Genomic DNA, 21722 nt, shown 5'->3' with positions numbered 1-21722 from the left:
GAAAGCGGCCCAGATGAAACGGTTTCTTTCAGCCGTTGGGTGGGAAGCGTTATTAATGGCGGGGCCTTCGCGACCAATACAATTAGAGTAATACTAACTAAGGCATGCAATGAAATGTATCTCCCAGGTGCACTATATAGAATTGTTCATCAGGGCTTCCATTAGCTCAGTGTTTCTCAACCTTGGTAGCTTGAAGATGGGTGGACTTCAATTCCCAGAATCCCCCAGCCAGCGCTGCTGGCTGGGGGATTCTGGGAGTTGAAGTCCACCCATCTTCATGCTACCAAGGTTGAGAAACACTGCATTAGCTAATAGCAAAAGTGATGAAATACTATTAAAGTCAGCAGGTGTTAAAGAACAAGAGAGAGCGCTGTCTCTTCCAAAAACCTTGAACGGCCCGATTGGATTTGTGGACTTGGATGGAGGAATTTCGGGCCTAAATCCAAGCCTTTTATTGGTGTAGGAAGGGGAAGTTGGTCAAACTCTCTGCATGAGAGATTTTAAAAATGGGAAATTAGAATGAAGGCCCACTCCCCCCCCCAGAATACCACTGTAATCTAGAAAGAAAAGGTTTATCTTTGTTTATATATTTATTTAGGGTTTTTTTAAATCCCATCTTTATTATTTTTACAAACAACTTGAGGCAATGAACATACCTAATATTCCTTCCTCTTGTTTTCCACATAACAATCCTGTGAGGTGAATTGATCTGAGAGAGAGAGTAATTGGCCCATAGTTACCCAGCCTGTTTTCATGCCTAAGGCAGGACTAGATATTACATATTATGGTTTGTTACACAGTCAGCCAGATGTTCAGACTGGATCTGGAATTTTTGTCTACCTATCAAGTTCTTCCCAAGGATGTGGGATAGGCAGATGTGGAAGTTTGATGGTGTTAAAAGATATTGTCACAGGATGTAAGTTCTGAATAAAGCTGCCTTTTGCAATTGACGGTTATTTTGTCAATGCTGATGGAGTTCAAGTGGCGCTCCAAACATTTTGGAATTACATCCAAGGCACCAATTGTTGGAAGAAATGCCCTTCTGGGTTCAGTTCTGTTGGAAGAAATATTCTTCTGGGTTCAGCTCCAAGTGGGGAAAAAGACACTGGAAACATGGAGACTGCTTGGAAAGATGGTTTAATGGTGGACAGGATCACATGGTTCGAGTTCCTGAACAGAAAAAGGGCGAGACGCAGTGAATCCCCGGGTTTTATGCCCTCTCTGGCTTTGAACTTCCTGGGGCCCTGAAATAGTATCCTGATTGGTTGTCAGACTCCCAGGGGGTGGGGGTCTTAGCTAGCCTTGCTGGCTGATGTAATCTTCCCAGGTGCCATGTGGTGAGTTTCTGTCCTAGATGGGTCCCATTGTGTTAGTTTCTGTTGCTATTGTGTTGCAGATTATGGTCCATTAACAAGGGGGGTGGGCAGGAAACTGTCTTTTAAAACATGTTTCTCCATTTCTCATCCAGGGAAATATAATATTCTGCCTTTTTAATATTTCCTAAAATATTTCATTCTTCAGGAAAGGGGTGGGTGCTAACTTCCTACAGTTCCAAGTAGGGAAAAAGACACTGGAAACATGGAGACTGCTTGGAAAGATGGTTTAAGCGTGGACAGGATCACATGGTTTGAGTTCCTGAGCAGAAAAGGGAAGAGATGCTGGGAGTCCCTGGGTTTTACCCTCTCTGGCTTTGAACTTCTTGGGGCACAGGAAGAGTATTCTGATTAGTTGCTGTCAGAGGTCATAGCTAGCCTTGCTGGCTGATGTAATCTTCCCAGGTGCCATGTGGGGAGTTTCTGTTGCAAGATGGGTCCTTTGTGTTGCAGATGAGATGCTGAGGCCTTAATGGCCCATTGACAAAGGTAGGAGAAAAGAGTTTCTGCCTCCCTTTTAGGGAGAAATATTCTGCCTTTTTAGTATATCCTAAAATATTTCATTTTTCTAGGAGAGGGGTGGGTTTTAACTTCCAACACTATTGCTATTGGTACTACTTTTGCTTTCTTTTGCCACAGTCATTCTCTTTCTATTTGCATTACTTTGTATTTTATTCTTTCTCTTCCGCTGTCTCCAGGCTCTGCTAGGTCCATTATATTGACTTTTTTTTTCTTTCTTAACAATTGTTATGTTTGGGGTCAGGTACAGGCAACATTCTATTTGAATGCTAAAGTCCAAGTTAACATTGATATTCGAAGTATTACAAGGAATCCCAAAAGCTTTACAAAGTCCAGAATGTATTTCAGAAGGAAAATTTCAAAGAGTTTCAAAGCCAGTTTACCCTAATGGAGCACCATTCTGCGCTCTTTCAATTTGGTGGAAACTTAAGAAAGCTAGCAAGTCTTTAATAAATTAGAAACAGAGTTGGAGGAAACTCTTTAGAGATTAATTAATCTGGTTCACTGTTCAATGGAAGAATACAAATTAAAGCATTTCAAACAGATGGTTTTCTGGTCTCATTTTAAATATAGGTAACTCCCACGTCACAAAGACAGTTGGGATTGAGATTGCTGTCAAGTGATGTAATTGTGAAGCGTAATGTCATGTGGCCAGATTACTTAAATCATGACAATCCTGGCAGTCCCAGTTGCTATCATAAACCCCAAGATGTGTGGGGAAACAGTGGGTAAGGAACGCAGAAGTGCTAAGTGGAAGGATGGAGGCTAGGCTTGATGTAGCCTGTCCTCAAAAGCAGGAAGGCCAGGAGAAGGCAAGCGCCACACCACATGAATGCAGGGAGAACAGGCCATACTTACAGGAATAACTTGCAACATTTCCTGCTGGTAAGAAAACTTGCAAATTGCAATCACGTGACCATGGGGTGCTGTAACTATTGAGTTGATTGTCAAGAACCCAAATCACATCTTGTGATTGCAGGGATAGTGCAACCACCAGAACTTTGAGGACCTGTCATAAGGGTCACTGTTCAGTGCTGTTGCAACTTTGAGTGATCACTGAACAAGTGGTCAGTAAGCAAGCAAAACCCTATACATTCAGTTATGGGTAGAACTGGCAGCGCTGACTTCACCTTGTTGTGAACAGATAACAGTAATTTGTTAAATGCATGCCACCCAGCTCCCAGCAACTCTGGGAATATGTAAATAAAATGCATTTGTGCCCTCGAAATATGTTGGATTGCAATGTCCACACTTTCCAGCCATTATGGTCAGCAATCTATATTCTTAAATTTTGGATGCCATTTTTTTATCTGTCATTGCTGTAACCCTACGAGAAATAATTATTACAATCATTTCATGGATAATGATATGAGACTGACAATGCAATCCTTTTTTTATTTGGGACTGTCACTGAGAGTTATTCTTCAATACCTATCTTTATGATTCCAACCTGATATACATCCAAGAACTTGTGATTAAGCTTAATCAGTGCCTCTCAGAAATCCTTTTCTTTGGAGCAATCTACATGTAGTCCTCGAATTACAACCACAATTGAGCCCAACATTTATGTTGCTAAGTGAGAAATTCGTTAAGTGAGTTTTGCCCCATTTTACGACTTCTTGCCGCATTGGTTAAGTAAATTTGGTTTCCCCATTGACTTTGCTTGTCAGAAGGTTGCAAAAGGTGATCCCATGACCCTGGGACACTACAACTGTCATAAATGTGAGTCAGTTGCTAAGCATCTGGATTTTTATCACATGACCATGGATGCTGTAATGGTCATAAATGTGAAAAATGGTCATAAGTCATTTTTTTCAGTGTTGTAACTTTGAACAGTCACTAAAGATACTGTTGTAAGTCAAGAAGTACCTGTACAGTATTTAAATTTTGCAGTAGCTTAACATAGAATAAACCTGTTGGGAATCAGCAGAGAGATAGTCATGTGGAATATGTCGTCATCATCATTATTTTAGCCATTGTCTATCCACTGCAGGATGCAGGATGCAGGCCTGTTCCGCATGTTTCCAATCTATGCTGTTCTGAGCTTTCTTTTGTCAATTGGGCCCACCATACTTGATGGTATCATCAATCCATCTTTAGGCCTCTTCCGTGAACGCTTTTTATCAAGTGGAATCGGGTGAAATCCAGCAGGTTCTGGCGAACCGGTAGCGGAAATTTTGAGTACTTCGGAGAACTGGCAAATACCACCTCTGGCTGGCCCCAGAGTGGGGTAGGAATGGAGATTTTGCAGTATCCTCCCCCGCCACGCCCACCAAGCCACACCCAAAGAACCGCTAGTAAAAAAAATTGGATTTCACCACTGAGTGGAATCCATTCGGTGACTGCCTTGGTCTACCTGCCATGAGTTCAGTAAAACCTTGCATGGTTTTATCCAGCAGGTGGGGTTAGTGGCCTTGAAATAACACAGAAAGGCTATGAATTAGAAGTATGCATGGTTTTTGCTGAATGTGTGCAAATGGCTTAGGGCCAGGGACTGTTTAATTTAGGCAAGCCCTTGAAGTTACAGGAAGACATCAAATGAGAAGACATCTCTCATTTGGATCTTATTGCTGTTTCAGGAGAGAGTTGAATAAAACACAGAAATTAGGTAGCAGCTATAGAAAAGTGAGGAGAGCTGCAACTATCTTCCTATCCGTCGCACACAAGCCAAACAAAGCTGGTGGGTTTTTTTAAAGCCCAAAACTTACACATTTCCTTTCTCCTCAACTGTGGTCAATTCAAAATGTTTGGCAGAATTTCCAGAGCATAACAGTTTGCTCTGGATTTTTAGGCTTTGATACTCCTTTGTGCAACGGGATTTTTGATTTTCTTATTGATAGGCCCCACTATGTGCGAGTTGGGACTAATATTCCTAAAAACCATTGTCTTGAGCACAGGCCCCTCCTCAGGGCTGTGTCCTAAGCCCGCTGTTGTTCACCCTGTTGACCCAAGACTGTTGTGCAAGGTTTGTCACATTGTGAAGTATGCAGATGATACAACAGCAGTAGGTCTTATTCAGGACAACAATGAGGGTGCTAACTGTAAGGAGGTAGAGTGCTTGGTGAACTGGTGTAATAAAAACAGCCTTGTTTTAAATGTTGAAAAAACTAAAGAGATCAGTGATGGTATTCAGCCGGTTCTATCCAGTTTGAGCAAACCGGTAGCGCCGGCGGCAGGAGGCTCCGCCCACCGGCCTGGACATAATCACGTTCCGTTTTTGACGTTCTGCGCATGCACTGAAGGTGCTCACATTTGTGAACTGGTAGCGAAGGTAAGTGAATACCACCTCCGAAAGAGATCATTGTCGATTCCAGAAAAGGCAGGCATAGCCACAGACCTGAGTATTAATGATTCACCTGTGGAGGTGGTTAGCAGCATCAAGTTTTTGAGTGTGCAGCTAATGAGTAGGCTGGCTTGGTCACCCACCATTGAGACACTGGTGAAGCAGGCACAGCAGAGCCTGAATTTTCTATGTCGCATGAAAAGAGCACATCTTCCTTACCCTGTTCTTACCACTTTCTACAGAGCAGGGGTGTCAAACTGGATTTCTTCGAGGGCCAGATCAGCATTGTAGTTCTCCGTGGGCCAGCCGGGGTGTGGAGATGGGACGGACGCCTCCTGCAGCACCCTGCCAGCCAAAACAGGGCACGGGAGATACACCCTCTCCACATACCCCGTCCTTCGCTAATTCCAGGCTGGCCCCGCGGGCCAGATCCCCGTGGGGTGCTTAAATCTTGAGTTTGACACCCCTGCTCTAGAGGAACGATCAAGAGCATCCTATTGTATTGCATTACAGACTGGTTTGGAAGCATTCCTGCTTCAGATAGGAAGGCGGCACAGAGAGTGGGGAGGGTGGCAGAGAAGATTATTGGCAGTTCACTTCCGTCTATCCAGGACGTAGCATATAAGCGATGCTTGACCAGTATCCACAGTATTGTCTGAGACACTAAGCACATCCTCTTCACGACCTGTTTTCCTTGTTACCTTCTGGGAGGAGGCTTCGTGGTATCCGAAGCAGATCATCCAGATTCAATCACAGTTTTGTTCCATATACAGTAGTAACAATCTTGTGAACGCTCAAGTTTCCTTTTTCCGATTTGTATCCAAGATGGGTAGTGATTATACATATAGTATGTCTGTGTAGGTATGGGTATAGGTATATATGTACAATGTGTATATAGCATGTGTATATGTCAGTGGTGGAATTCAAATTTTTTTACTCATGGTTCTGTGGGCGTGGATTGGTGGGCATGGTGTGGCTTGGTGGGTGTGGCTTGGTGGGCATGGCAGGGGAAAGATACTGCAAATCCCCATTCCCTCCCCACTCCTGGGGGAAGGATATTGCAGAATCCCCATTCCCAGCCCACTCCAGGGGAAGGATACTGCAAAATCTCAATTCCCTCCCTACTCCTGGGGGAAGGATATTGCAAAATCTCCATTCCCATCCCAATCCTGGGGGAAGGTTATTGCAAAATCTCCATTCCCACCCCAGTCCTGGGGGAAGGATATTGCAAAATCTCCATTTCCACCTCACTCTAGGAGAAGGATACTGCAAAATCTCCATTCCCTCCCCAGTCCTGGGGGAAGGATATTGCAAAATCTCCATTCCTACCCCGCTCTGGGGCCAGCCAGAGGTGGTATTTGCTGGTTCTCCAAACTACTCAAAATTTCCACTACCGGTTCTCCAGAACCTGCTGAATAGCACCCCTGGTATATGCGTGTTATCTATGTGTATTCTTTTGAAAGCAGGCAACAGAATTTCATTTTTAACGTGTTCCAGTATGCCCACAGTAAATGTGACAATAAAGGTTATCTATTTGAAATTCCATTTGTGCAGACTCTTAAGGAAAATATCAGCGATCAAACAATAAACAGTGACTCCTTGCTCTACTGAACTGGAGTTGAACGTTAAGAAAACAGCCAAGAATCCTTTTATAGGCTCTGCTTTGCTGAAAGTATTGAAGCAGAAGTTAAATCACTATAAAGATGTTTTAATTTTTATTCCTGTACTAAGCAAGGGCTTAGAGTAGATGTCTTTCAACTCTAATTCAGTTTTGAGTAAGCAACCTTCAGTAACTCCAAGTTTGCAGACAAGCTTATTCATCTCCCATGAGTCTAGAAATGCTGAACTGAACTCACTGCTTTAAGTAACTTTTGGTACAATAAAAATATACTATTATTTCAGGGTAATTCCCCCCCCCCCCATGGCACTAGTATGGCTGCCTGCACTTTCCATTCTTTTATTCCCATAATGGCATTATGGGACCCCCAACAATTTGCCCTCATAGGGATCCCTTCTAATTCATTATTGAAATCCTTCTATCAACAGCTACGGTGCTTACAGGCATGTACCAAAATCCATTTAACATGTCTTGTGATAAATATGCGTTAATCACCACTGGGTAATGGGGCTCAAGTGCAGGCTATGGAAATGGCTGTGAACAATAGAGTGGTAATGGTGAATATTGTTGTGGCAAATTCATCTAAATAGCATCTGTGGGGAAAACCTATTCACAGCCCTTCACAGCTGTGGATGGTTTTGTGAGGCTAAATTCCCATTGTGAGTCAGGAGCTTCTTTGTTCCCTGCTGTAGTTGCTCTGTTGAGCCTGATAAAGAAATCAATTTTACTTTAACATTTAAATGGCCCATTGCTGCTGCCTAAACCAGGTTTTCTTTTAATGAACATCTATCTGTCTTCTTAGGACTCAGGCATAATGTGATTTAGATTCTCATTTATGCTTCAACTGCAAACTCATTTCAGCTACTTTGCAGTTTAGACCAGCCCTGGCCTGGTAAAAGCTACTAATGTTGTGGCCACTAATGTAGCCACTAATGTAGTATTTTTCCAAACTTGGCAACTGTGGACTTCAGCTCCCAGAATTCTTCAGGCAGCATGCTGGCAGGAGAATTCTGGGAGTTGAAGTTCACCTATTTAAAGTTGCTGAATTTTGTTTTGCTTTTCAACACTGCTTTGTAGCTTTCTCTCCAGGGATGTCTTAATTGGGGTAGAATGGAGAGGGGAATTAGCATGGAACCCACATAGCTGAAGTTTCAAGAAGTCTATGATGCTGCCACTGGAACAGGGATGAAATCCAGCAGGTTCTGACAGGTTCTGGAGAACCGGTAGCGGAAATTTTGAGTAGTTCGGAGAATCGGCAAATGCCACCTCTGGCTGGCCCCAGAGTGGGGTGGGAATGGAGATTCTGCAATATCCTTCCCCCAGGAGTGGGGAGGGAATGGGGATTTTGCAGTATCCTTCCCCTGGAGAGGGGTGGGAATGGAGATTTTGCAGTATCCTTCCCCTGCCACACCCACCAAGCCACGCCACGCCACGCCTACAGAACCGGTAGTAAAAAAAATTTGAATTTCACCACTGTACTGGAAATTTAGCAGCTGAGCATCTGATAAAACAAGCAGGCTGGAGGAAACAGGGAAATAAATATCTGTAGGTATGCTGCAATAAAAGAGCTTTTGTTTATCAGAATTGATCTCAGATAACTTAGCTGAGGGGTGATGACAGATGCAGACTAAACCATCTGGGAAGCACTGATTGGAGATTTTGCTAATCAGAGTTCCAATCTTTTTCACCCTGGCTTGGTTACAAGGGGGAGGGAAGAAACCAGCATCTTTCCATTGCAAGAAATTAAAACAACCCAACTGCAGTTACACCAGATCTACAGAGTGTAAAAGAGCCTGAGTGGCGCAGCAGACTAATGCTACTGTTAAAGGTAGTATTTAGCTTCCAGCTTCCTGCAATTACTGTGAGTTCAATTTTCACCAGGCTCAAGATTGACTCAGCCTTCCATCCTTTCTAAGGTAGGTAAAATGAGGACCCGGTTTAAAAAAAAAACAACTCGCGGCCCGCGGGCCAGATGCGTCACATGCTGGCTCCGCCCCCACCCGGTTTAGCAAAGGGGAAAAAAAGTCCTAATACGTCATGTGACGCTGCCGTGATAACGCGAGTTTGACATCCCTGTGCAAAAGGAAGTAGGATGCTGTTGCTTTTATTTAAAGTCTGGCAAATTTATCATTATCCCTAGTTGTAGGAAATATTGATGGCCATTTGTAACGTGCTACTTTTTAATGAACATCATGGATATTTTTTGCGGGAAGATCAATATTAGTCTGTTCTTTATATACTGTGCATTTCTGTTCAGCTGAACATTACTTACACAGAGGTTGTTTAGAGGGGAAAAAGCCTGTTCTAAAATCTATTTTCTATTAGTGTAAAAAGAAACGTCCCCCCCTTTTTTTTTACTCCTCCCAAGAATGATTCTTCAGACAGAATTGCAAATCAAGAATGGATCTTTTAGTTTAATTTGGTTTATATTTGTGTGGTTGTGGAAAGAATTAAATTTATCTATAATTTGTTGCTCTGTCACACCGGTCAATACTATTGAAGAGCTGTTCCATATGGAGACTTTTTCTGATCTTATTTTATATGTACCATATAGAGCTAGAGCAGAAATTAATCTGATTCAGATACATTTTTGTAATAGGAATTTTGTTCCATGCTTGCATTTATTTTTAAAATCGCAGTCCTTCCTTGATAATGCATCTCCCAGCCACTTCTTTGTTTTCAAATATATTTATACTCATTTATTTGCCTTTTCTAAACACCACCCAAATCAATTGATGCTGCATGGTTAACAGTGAAAATGTAAAATAAACAATATATAAATGGAAACTCCATCTCCCCAAATATGTGTGATGTAAGGAAAAAATAGTTATTCAGCTACCATCAGGTCAAAGAATGTTTATAGAGAATTTTTGGAATACTAAAACTGAAGAAGTTAGTGTCAGAGTTCCAAGTAACAGACCCAAAGCAATCAAGACTCTGAGTTCTGGCATTTCCTCAAAGCATGATTTTATTAGGAATGTCATATTGGCACAGCTGGGGAAAACCCAACTCTGAAGGGCCCGAGGTTTTCCCCACCCAAATCAAAACCCAAAGGTCTTGCCCCCAGGTCACATGTCCATCACACAGGCCAATCAGGTTCAGTCCCATCTCCAGCGGACTTTGGTCCCAACTTTCCAACACCTGGTGGAGCGTCCTTGGGTCTCATGGGAAAAAAACAGAGGTTGGTTTGTTTTTTTTCTGGAGAAACTGGAGAAGTGGAAATTTTGAGTAGTTCGGAGAACCGGTAGTAAAAATTCTGACTGCCCCTGCCCCCATCTATTCTCTGCCTCCTGAATCCCAACTGATCGAGAGGAAATGGGGATTTTGCAGTCACCTTCCCCTGGAGTGGGGTGGGAATGGAGAATTTACAGTATCCTTCCCATGCCACGCCCACCAAGCCATGTCACACCCACCAAGCCACACTCACAGAACCAGTAGTAAAAAATTTTGAAACCCACCACTGGAAAGAATGTTATTTTGGCTACACATCCCCCCAGCTATCTCTACCTCCCCGCTCCCGTTCCCACAGCTCCAACCGCCCTCGCTGTGGCAGCCCTGAAGATGTTCCCAAAATGGCTTCAGGCAGGGCTGACAGAATTATTTCTCCTATGGGGTATTCCACTGTGTTGGAGCAATCATAGAAAAGAAGTCCATTTTGGTGCAGGTTCCTTTCATTTCTTGCAAGGATAAGACCTTGAGCTATCCCTTGATGCTCTCGCAGGGTGAAACACAATTATTATGGGTTAGGCAGTCCCTGATATAACCATTCAGGGATTTGAAAGCAATAAGCATTTTGAACTGGGGGCTCTACCTTTCTGGCTGCTGCATTCTAAGTCTTCTTCACAGCAGACTTACCCCTAGAATGCCTTGCAATAGTCAAGATGGATGATGATGATGACATGAGTTATTGCCAAGGTGTCCACATCAGTGGTGGTATTCAGCCGGTTCTATCCGGTTCGGGCAAACTGGTAGCAGCAGCTGCGGGAGGCTCCGCCCACCCACCCGGACGTCATCACGTCCCGTTTTTGATACTCTGCGCATGCACATGAGTGGAGGTGTCGCATACAAGCTCACATTTGCGAAGCGGTAGTGAAGTTAAGTGAATACCACCCCTGGTCCAGGGGTGAAATGCTCCCGGTTCAGACCGGATCGCCCGATCCGGTAGTGATGGAGGCGGATGGTTCGGAGAACCGGTAGTAAAAATCCCTGCCTCCCCCCCAAGCCCATCTGAGCCACACGATCATCAGAGGCTTTTTTTTTTTTTTTACTTTTAAAAGCATTTTTTCTACAACCTCTTCGGCTGGAAAAATGCTTTTAAAAGTAAAAAAAAAAAAGGCCTCTGATGATCGCGCAGCTGGGATCGTCAGAGGCTTTTAAAAGCATTTTTTCCTGCAACCTCTTCGGCCAAAAAAATGTTTTTAAAAGTAAAAAAAAAAAAAAAGTTGGCCACGCTCACCCAGTCACATTAACCCCCCCCCACCAAGCCACACCCACAGAACTGGTAGTAACAAATTTTACATTTCACCACTGCCCTGGTCCAATCCAACATAAACTGAACAAAAGGTTCCTTGGCCATGGCTTCCCTCTGCTATTCAAGCAGGACATGAGAGTCCAGGAGAACCCGCAATTCAAGAATGGATGTTTTGTAAGAGAGCAAAGTCTGTATAAAGCCAATGCAGATAACAAAGTTTTTGGAATGCCTGAATGTTTACAGATAAATAGTACGTCCAACTCATGAAGGTTTAATCTGAGGGTTTTTTTTCTCCCTATCCAGTTAACATCCCTGTATGAATAAAGACAAAGGTGGCAGGGAAACATTTTGGCTTATTTCCCAAAACAAGATTAGTATAATTGCCTATTAATTGAACCATTTCTAGGGTAGCTACTCATCCTTCTTTACAGTCATATTTTTGAAAAGTTGTCTAATTATAGAACATCTCAGCACTGGTGCTCCTCCTTCCAGTGGAGCAAATGCAGGCTCTGGGTGGTCCCATTTATATTCTTGGCTATCGATGCAAACTCACATAGTTTTTGTACCAAGGAGTGTAGGAACTCCTGCTTGGGCGGGGGGTTGGACTAGATGACCTACAAGGTCCCTTCCAACTCTGTTAATCTGTAAGATCTGAGTGCCTTTTCTGAGTTCTGTCTTAACCATTATATCCATATTTGGGCAGAAATAGGTTAATAATGACGATTTATGCACCGCTAACATTGTCAACTGTAAGGTTCTCTACGTAGAATTGATTTGGAGATGAGTCTGATGTTTATAACTCTGAACCTATGATGAACACATTATTCATATTTTAAAGGATCTGCCTTCAACGTGAATTTTCATATAGGTGCCCCGGCTTTAAAAGTCAATTCCTTAAAGCAGCCACCCTTTCTTTCAAGCATGTGCAAAAGCTTTAAAAATAAAAATTAAACTGTTTAAATTAAAATAGCAGAGAAGTGGCACACACACACACACACACCAGATCAGAAGCACGACTTCCAAATAATTTTCAAAGGGTGCACACCAGTGGTGGGTTTCAAAAATTTTTACTACTGGTTCTGTGGATGTGGCTTGGTGGGCGTGGCATGGCATGGGAAGGATACTGTAAAACCTCCATTCCCAGCTGGGACTTGGGAGGCAGAGAATAGATGGGAGCGGGGCCAGTCAGAATTTTTACTACCGGTTCTCCGAACTACTCCAAATTTCTGCTACCGGTTTTCCAGAACTGGTCAGAACCTGCTGAAACCCACCTCTGGTGCACACTTTCTTCATTCCTCAGTAAATGTTTTCTAATCCAAAAAGCTTTCAATATCTTCCTTTGTAGGGAACGCTCTGTTAAGTTTGATTGCCTTTTTTTCTTTTTTCTTTTTTGCACCTGTTCTAGCTGAACAATAAATATCATTTCACATCTTTAGATTTTGATGTGTTCGGAGACCCAAAGGAAGGGGGTGGGGGCGGGAATCTATCCAGGTGAGTTTTGAGAAAGAACTGAATCAGAAGAGCATCTTATTTCTGAAGCAGAGAATTCAGAACGCCCAACCTTTTCAACCTATAGTAATTTATAAGGGAAATGAGCATACTCGGCCCCAAATCATCACAGTCTCTCTGGATCATTTATTCATTTCTTTTTCCCCAGCTATTCAGTTCTGCCACAAAAGTGGTTTCAGGCTGAAAGCAAAAATTAAAAAAAAAAACACACACACACAAAACACAGAGTGAAGTGAGGCAGAAAAACTCATAATAGCACAGAAAATCATAATGGGGTCACATGGCCCTCGTTCGCTGCATTAGGACACCAGGCTCATTTTCAAGAGTAGGAAGTGCACATTGTCAAGCATTCATCTGAACACAAGAGCAACCTCCTAAGAGCAGTAATGTTGGCACTTAGGAAAACGCCATCAACGCCATGCTGACAAGAGGCTTTTCCCAAAGTCTATTAATTATAATGCATTATTAGCTGACCACAATCCGGGAACATTGTCTGAACCTCCAGAAGTAAAGTCATGCTACCATTTAGCTAATACTCATGGTTAGATCACTGAGGCTGTTTTAATGATTAGCAAGTTGGTAAAACTGTAACACTGAACTACCTGCCTGCCTGCCAGGAATACAGGTGAGATTCCAAAGAGTAGACCGCAAAAATGTGCCATGGTTTTAGTTGCTGGATTTCGCACTATGCCATAAGCATAGACAGAACATAGGATAATAGAATAGAAGGGACCTCAGAGGCCTTCTAGTCCAACCCCTTGCTCGAGTAGGAGATCCTCTATAATTTCAGACATATGGTTGTCCAGTTTCGCTTTGAAAGCCTTCAGTGATGGAGTAACCCACAATTTCTGAAGGCAAACTGTTCCATTGGTTGATTGCTCTCACTGTTAGGAAATTTCTCCTTAGTTCTAGGTTGCTTCTCTCCTTGGTTAGTTTCCAACCATTGTTTCTTGTCTTGCCTTTTGATTCTTGATGAACGTATCTTTTCTTTTATGTACACTGAGAGCATATGCACCAAGATAAATTCCTTGTGTGTCCAATCACACTTGGCCAATAAAAAAAAAAATCTATTCTATTTTGGTGCTTTGGAAAATAAGTTGCTTCCCTCCTCTTTGTAGGACTTCCTCAAATATTGGAACAGTGCTATTATGTCAACCCAAGTCCTTCTTTTCATTAGACTAGACATACCCAATTCCCATAACCATTCTTTGTACGTTTTGGCCTCCAGCCCGCCCCCACTTTTTTTTTTTTTTTTTTTGCTCTTTTCTGCACTCTTTCCAGAGTCTCAACATCTTTTTTATATTGTGGAGACCAAAACTGGATGCAGTATTCTAAGTAGTCTTACTTAAGGCTTTATAAAGCGGTACTAGAACTTCACCTGATCTTGATTCTATCTTTTTATTAATGTAGCCTAGGACTGCATTGCCTTTTTTTGTCTGCTGTCACACACTGTTGGCTCGTAACTCCTTCTCGCAGTTACTGGCATTAACCTAAGTTTCACCTAGTCTATAGCTATACAGTTGGGTTTTTCTTATCTTAGTGTAGAACCTTAACTGCACATGTGTGGTCATACTATGGACTTTTACTTTGTAAAGCGTCAGCATTTGTAAAAATTGTACACAGTTCCTTGGCCTAGAAATGTCAGACATCTTTGTAAGGTCTTTCAGAATCCAAATATTGTGGATTCTTTATGTACCTTTGAGCATAATGACACAGTGACATGTGTGACTTTGTGGCTTCTTTTGCAGGTCTGTTGGAAATAAACAATAGCCATGGATTCATATGGATAATATGCTGAAGAAGGAGACTGACTGAAATGGAATGCTGAACTATTAATAATCTTTAGGTAATGCTTTTGACAGTCCTTTCTAACTTTGATATAATACTCTCTTTTCTTGCTTGATATTCATGCTGGTAGAAAGCAGAGAACCTGCTCGTTCATAACTGGGATTAAAACTTTTCTGGTGTGATTTAGAAATGTCTCCACCTGCTAACTAAACGTTCAGTTTAAAGTTCAATATAAATCTCATTGCTACTAAACAATAAAACGGTAATGAATAAAACTTGACGGTCAGATATGGGTAGTCCTTGACCTACGACACATTTGAGCCCCAAAGTTTAGTTGCTAAATGAGACAGTTTGTTAAGTGACTTTTGCCCCCATTTTACAACCTGTCTTGCCACCGTTGTTAAATGAATCACCGCAGTTAAGTTAGTAACATGGCTGTTAAGTGAATCTGGCTTCCCCATTGACTTTGCTTGTCAGAAGGTTGCAAAAGGTGTTTACAGGACCCTGAGACAACCGTCATAAGTATGAGTCAGTTGCTAAGCCTCTGAATTTTGATTACATGACCATGGAGATCAGGGGTGGGTTCTACTTACCTTTACTACCGGTTCATAATGGGACTGCGCGCATGCATTTGTTTCGCTTACGCACACGCATGCACATGCTTCTGTGCATGCGCAGATTACCCATGATAACGTCATGGCGGGGGGGGGGGGCGGAGCTCCCACCGGTTTTACTACCGGTTCTGTAGAACTGGACCGAATCGGGAGCAACTCACCACTGCCCTGCCCCCATCTATTCTCTGCCTCCCAAGTCCCAGCTGACCAGGAAAAAATGGGGATTTTTCAGTAACCTTCCCCTGGAGTGGGGAGGGAATGGAGATTTTACAGTATCCTTCAGCTGCCATCCCCACCAAGCCACACCTACAGAGCTGGTAGTAAAAAAATTTGAAACTCACCCCTCTTGTACCTTATGATTCTTGACGAATGTATCTTTTCTTTTATGTACACTGAGAGCTTATGCACTAAGACAAATTCCTTGTGTGTCCAATCACACTTGGCCAATAAAGAATTCTATTGTATTCTATTCTAGTCCTGTGTTTTCTCTGTAAAGATTGTGTAAAGATTAGAGGGCAAACTTAGTTTTGTATGCAAAGGTATGTACAACCATGTACTATAAAACCATGTAGTTTTCATGGTAACAAGACAGGAGCCAGTTACTACTGCTTTCTTCTGGATCAGTTTTTGACTCCTCGATCTAGACTGTAGTCTAGGATTCCCTGATGGTCCCTCATCTAAGTACTATCAGGTTTGATCCTGTTTACTTTCTAAGACCAAACAAGAAATACTAAATCTTCCAACCTATATATTCATCTAAGATGCTTAACCTGGCCACTAAATTAAAGGATTTTGAGGATTTGCACAATAGCCTAAATGAGAAACTAAACAGTGGCCTGGATTCCAACATTTCAGCCACAACAAACCTATCTAGCATTAACATTAACCAAACTTAATACGTTGCATGAGGTGGAAAATCAAGTCCCATAAGCCGTAGCGAGCATAATCAACCATTAGATTTTTATATTTGGAGTGATGAAGTATTAACAGAGTTTGATAAAGATACAAGATTCTTGTTCATATTTTCCTCAACCATAAAAATCACTCTGGTGGTCAGTCTCACTCAAAATCCCTCAGCCTAATCTATTTCAAAGGAATGTTTGGGAAGATTAAACTGGTTAATAGGAAAAGAGGATTATATCCTCTACCTGATATGATATCAAAGTAGTAATAAAAACAATGACATTGCATGAAATCACAGGGGAAATGCTGTTTATTTCCAACCTATCAAAACTGTAGATAATGCATGATTACACAGATAGCACTTCCGTCAAGTTTCTGTCGGATATTGCCTCTGGCAGAATGACTGGTAGGCATAGAATAACGGAGTTGTAAGGGACCCTAACTGTGAGGAAATTTCTCCTTCGTTCTAGGTTGCTTTTCTCCTTCGTTACTTTCCATCCATTGCTTCTTGTTAATTGTTGGCATGCACTGTATTTTCCACAGGGAGATGTTATGAGATAAATGAAGCTTCTTTTTCTTTCTTTTTTTAAAAAACAGTGACAATATTGGCTTAAAGATAACACTTAGCAACATTTATTTAACCTGCTCAGTTTCAGAATTAGTGCATGCCCCCCCCCCCCCGAATTAGAGCCCAGAGACAGGAATCGGACATACCCAGGTCCTCTTTCTTTTCCAAATATTTTGCTGGTCTAGGGGGATGGGGAGAGAAATAAAACAGAAACTTTTTGCCTTTCAAATAGAGAAAAGAACTCTAGTCTTCTGAAATCTTGATTGTAAGATTGGAATTCATGGCAATGACAATGCAAGAAAATTTAAATCTTTGGTGCAGGCTGTCAAACCAGCATAACACTGATTTTCAGTCATCCAGGTCATCATTGTCTCAAAAGTGCTTTTTTCAGATCTGGTCTTAGCACTCTCCCCGAGAGCTCTTGAGGCCACGTGGGGATTTAGCTATGGCTTCAGGGTCACCTGTATCAGAGTGCAAAAGCGGGGGGACTCTTCTTGGAACTGCTAAAGGACTGCAGGATGATTGCAAATAAATAGGATTCTCTCCCATCCTGTCAGAACTAATCCTTCCATAGCCCTCATCTTTCTGTCAATGACCTTCAGCAAAGCTGCTTCTTCTTCTTCTTCTTCTTCTTCTTCTTCTTCTTCTTCTTCTTCTTCTTCTTCTTCTTCTTCTTCTTCTTCTTCTTCTTCTTCCTCCTCCTCCTCCTCCTCCTCCTCCTCCTCCTCCTCCTCCTCCTCCTCCTATTCAGCAGGTTCTGACAGGTACTGGAGAACCAGTAGCGGAAATTTTGAGTAGTTCGGAGAATTGGCAAATACCACTTCTGGCTGGCCCCAGAGTGGGGTGGGAATGGAGATTTTGCAATATCCTTCCCCCAGGAGTGGGGTGGGAATTGAGGTTTTGCACTATCTTTCCCCTGCTGCACCCACCAAGCCACGCCCACCAAGCCACACCATGCCCACCAAGCCTCGCCCACAGAACCAGTAGTAAAAAAATTTGAATTCCACCACTCCTCCTCCTCCTCTTCTCCTCCTCCTCCTCCTCCTCCTCCAAAAATGGTCCAGTTGCCTTTTGAAAAAGCACCTTTGAGATCCATGACACTGCTGTCCATCACCTTGTTTTAAGTGAGGTCAGAGTTGGCTTCACTTGGAACGTGCCGACATGAAGCTCTTAATAAATAACTGGATTTCTTTTGAAGCTTGATTTGAGGGTCATGATTTGATTAGGGCATCGGTGAGAACCCTGACAGCAAGTCAACTCTGACCTCACTTAATTCATGCTCTGGCTCTGACCCTGTCCCCCCCTCCCCCCCAAGGTGTGTCATCAGTCACATTCCGCAACGAAGCAATTTCGCAGGTTGTAGAAGTCCCTCCCTCCAGCCACTGTGGGTCTCTGTGGAGATGGCCTTGACATAGAGATGGCTGGAATGTGCTTTTGTTTTGACTGAAGTGCAACTCTCTTGCTGCAGCTGCAAGGCTCAGTTCCCCATCCCCCTGCCTATCGCAACTCGAGAGCAGGTCAGGAATGCTTCGTGAGTTGACATTCAAGATGTGGCAGAGGCAGACTATGGCCTGACGACATTTCACTTTTCAAAAACCAGAGCGACTTAACATTGACCAAAAGGAAATAAATGTTTGCTTAGCTTTCCTTAAGCGACATAATTGGTGGAATAAACCAATAATAATGCAATGGATTTCTCTGACTGGCAAAACACCTTATTCTTGGAATTTATGTGTATGCATACATACACACACATACATATACCCTTTTTGAGCAAGAACAGCTTCTGTTTTGTGCTTTTTTCCTTTGCTCAAGCACCACTCTTGTATCTCAGAGAATACAGGTAGTCCTCGACTTACAATAATTCATTTAGTGGCTGTTCAAATGCCACTAGTTGGGGGGAAAAAAGACTTATGACTGTTTTCCACACTTCTGACCATTGCAGCATCTCCATTGTCACGTGATCAAAATTCAGACGCTAGGCAACTGGTTCGTATTTATGACCGTTGCAGTGTCCTGGGGGATCAGGTGATCCTCTTTTGCGACCGTCCGCCAAGCCAAATTAACAGGGAAGCCAGATTTGCTTTACAACAGTGTTACTAACTTAACGATGGCAGTGATTCAACTGAACTACTGTGGCAAGAAAGGTCGTAAAATGGGCTAAGACTCACTTAGCAACTGTCTTGCTTAGCAGTGGAAATTTGGGACTCAGTTGTGATTGTAAATCGAGGAATACCTGTACAATGGATCGCCGGGAATATAGGTTCCCCATTAAATCGATAACCCTTCCCTGAAGTTCTTTCCTTAGCCTCTTTTGCATAAGGCTTGTGAGACTCCATAACGCAACATGTTCCTGAGGGAACCAGGAAATTAAGAGACTGCTCTGCAAAATCATCCACTAATAGTCAGAGAACAGATGTAACTTTCCAGGCATTTATATTTTCTTAAACCTGTTTCTCCAGAGTTTCTAACTGGATTGACTCCAAACCTTCCTCTTGCGGCGATGCTTCTAAGCCTCTTGGTTGGCTCCCAAATACTCCATTTCAGTTGGTCCCCCGACATCTTTCTTGCTTCGGCGGCGGAATTCTTCTGCAATCTCTTCAAAGGTTTTGCCTTTGGTTTCTGGCACTTTCAAGTAAACAAATAAGACGAAAATGACGAGGAGGGCCGCAAAGACCAGAAAGACGTAGGAACCCAATAGTTTCTGTGATGGGCGAGAAACAAAGAGAGAAGGCATTTAAACCATCATTGATTTCAGGAAGCAATAAACTCATGTTTGTATGGAAATATTCTTCTTTTGCATACGTTCCCATTGCGTCATGTGCATCTCTTTGCATAGTTTCACTCGTGCATTGTTAACAGCTCTGTAAATTCCACCATATCGATCCCAGCTTTGCGACAGCCATGACCCGGATTACTGAGTATCGCTATAGACATATAGTCTGTGGTAGAAATCTGGTAGCAGTTCTTCCAGAGAAGAATTGTTTCTATCCTAGGCTACCCGGAATCTTTTTATCTGGATATATCCAGATTAGAACATGATTTCCTGCATATTATTAACTGGGATATGCCCCTTATCCAGAGGTGGGTTCTCATAACTTAACCGGTTCGCCCTGAATCCAATATGTGAGCATGCGCGCACACTTGCTTCACTCATATGCTTCACGCACACGCACTTGATTCACTCGTGCTGCATCAAAAGCACAGCAATTGTATAGGACGGATAGCTTCGCTCGCTCACACGTTGTCCATGCATCCAGCGTCAAAAAACACAGCGATATAGGACGGGATTGTGCCCGGACAGGAGGGCGGGCGGGCCCACTCCCTACCCGCAGGTGGCAACTACCAGTTCGCCCGAATTGATCCGAACCAGCTGAATCCCCACCCCTGCCCTTATCCTCTTCCCATCCAACTGATACCTTCCATGATATGAAGGAGCTGTAGCTTCCTGCTAAGCCACAGATATGTTTTCAAAATAGAAAATTGCAGTAGTGGGTATTGTAAAAGACCTGTATCCATAATTCAGGTGAGCTGCTAACATCTTCCATATAGACAATACTGGTCTGGATCAAGCTATTCAGTCTTAGCATCTTTCACACGTTTTGAATGCTAGGACTGTTCAGCACTTCAGATCTGAAAGCGAAAAGCTACTTGGGAGCAGGTAGTGGCTTGAATGTAGCAGATCACGAAAAATTCTGAAAACATCCATGCCTTTTCCCAGTCTTGTGAACTGGGAAAAGTTCACAAGACTGTGAACTTTGAGGAGTTGCAGGGAGGTATTATATTATACCTTTGCATTGAGGTATAATTGGTATTTGTTGTAGGGAGTGTTACATTCCTGCCACTATGTACAGGTAGCCCTCGGCTTACAACCATAATTGAGCCCAACATTTATGTTGCTAAGTGAAGCATTTATTAAGTGAATTTTGCCCCATTTCATGGCCTTTCATGGCACCATTATTAAGTGAATCAGTTAGTAACACATTGTTAAGTGAATGTGGCTTCCCCATTGGCTTTCCTTGTAAGAGGGTCACAAAAGGTGATCACATGACCTTGAGACACTGCAATCATCATAAATATGAATCAGTTGCCATGCTTCTGGTTTTTGATAACATGATCATGGCGATGCTGTAAGTATGAAAAGCGGTCGTAAGTGTTCTGTCCCTGTCTCACACACGCACACCCTCCGATAAGACGGGCTCAGGGGTCGGAGTCACAACAGTAAGCCACTTTTTTCAGTGCTGTTGTAACTTTGAAAGGTCACTAAATGAAATGTTCTAAGTTGAGGACTACCTGTAGTGCACTTCTTACAGTATACTGTGTTTCCCTCAAAATAAGACCGGATCTTATATTCATTTTTGCTCCAAAAGACGCATTATGGCTTATTTTCCGGTTAGGTCTTATTTTGGGGGAAATACAATACTAAACACCTCCATCTGCTGACGATCTTAACTGGGGCTTATTTTGGGAATAGGGCTTATATTATGAGCATCCTGAAAAATCACGCTAGGCCTTATTTTCCGGTTGGGTCTTATTTTCAGGGAAACAGGGTACTAATCCTGGCCCCAAATCCAATATTGTTGGCATCTCTTCATCATGAACAGATAAAGCTGAAGACATCTCTTAATGTTCAATCTTCAAGAGCCTTGATAGTACAGTGGTCTAAGCACCCTGTTCTTAACACAGCTGCCTGCAATTACTGCTGGTTCGAATCTCTCCAAAGCTCAAGGTTGACTCAGCCTTCCATCCTTTCTAAGGTAGGTAAATTGAGGACCCAGTTTGTGGGGGCAATAAACTGACTTTGTATAAATATACAAAAGTATGAAGGCTATTGCATAAGCCGCCCTGAGTCTCCGGAGAAGGGCGGCATATAAATCAAATTAAAAAAAAAATAAGTTAGTCATGATGCTCTATGGAATCCAGTATGGAATCCACTCCTACCTTGATGCCATGGTAAAGTCTAAAAAGATCATATTCCGTTGATCACTTTATCTACAAGCTAGATATAAAATGATTGACAGAAGATTATTTTTAAACGGCAACTCCTGGACAATCATTCAGCAGTGTAGTTTCAGC

At 42.6% G+C, this 21722-nt stretch overlaps 1 protein-coding gene and 1 long non-coding RNA gene across 4 annotated transcripts in view; one reads left to right on the top strand and one right to left on the bottom strand.

Moving 5' to 3' along the window:
* The first annotated feature begins 5062 nt into the window (after positions 1-5062).
* Positions 5063-21722, top strand: part of LOC132709463 (uncharacterized) — a 34303-nt gene continuing 17643 nt past the window's right edge. Inside the window, exons 1-2 of the long non-coding RNA XR_009620502.2 lie at positions 5063-5163; positions 14522-14619. This is a non-coding gene — a long non-coding RNA (uncharacterized LOC132709463). The remainder of the gene's footprint in view (positions 5164-14521; positions 14620-21722) is intronic.
* SLC2A2 (solute carrier family 2 member 2) overlaps positions 19066-21722 on the bottom strand; it is a 36113-nt gene continuing 33456 nt past the window's right edge. For all 3 annotated transcript variants that reach the window (XM_034438990.3, XM_034438992.3, XM_034438991.3), the window contains one exon: positions 19066-19350. In XM_034438990.3, the coding sequence (XP_034294881.1) occupies positions 19156-19350 (195 nt within the window). In that variant the 3' untranslated portion in view covers positions 19066-19155. The remainder of the gene's footprint in view (positions 19351-21722) is intronic.

This window comes from Pantherophis guttatus, chromosome 6 (assembly GCF_059756535.1).
Source record: "Pantherophis guttatus breed Tessera chromosome 6, ASM5975653v1, whole genome shotgun sequence".
NCBI classification, from domain to species: domain Eukaryota; kingdom Metazoa; phylum Chordata; class Lepidosauria; order Squamata; family Colubridae; genus Pantherophis; species Pantherophis guttatus.
This window is presented reverse-complemented; position numbering and strand designations above follow the sequence as displayed.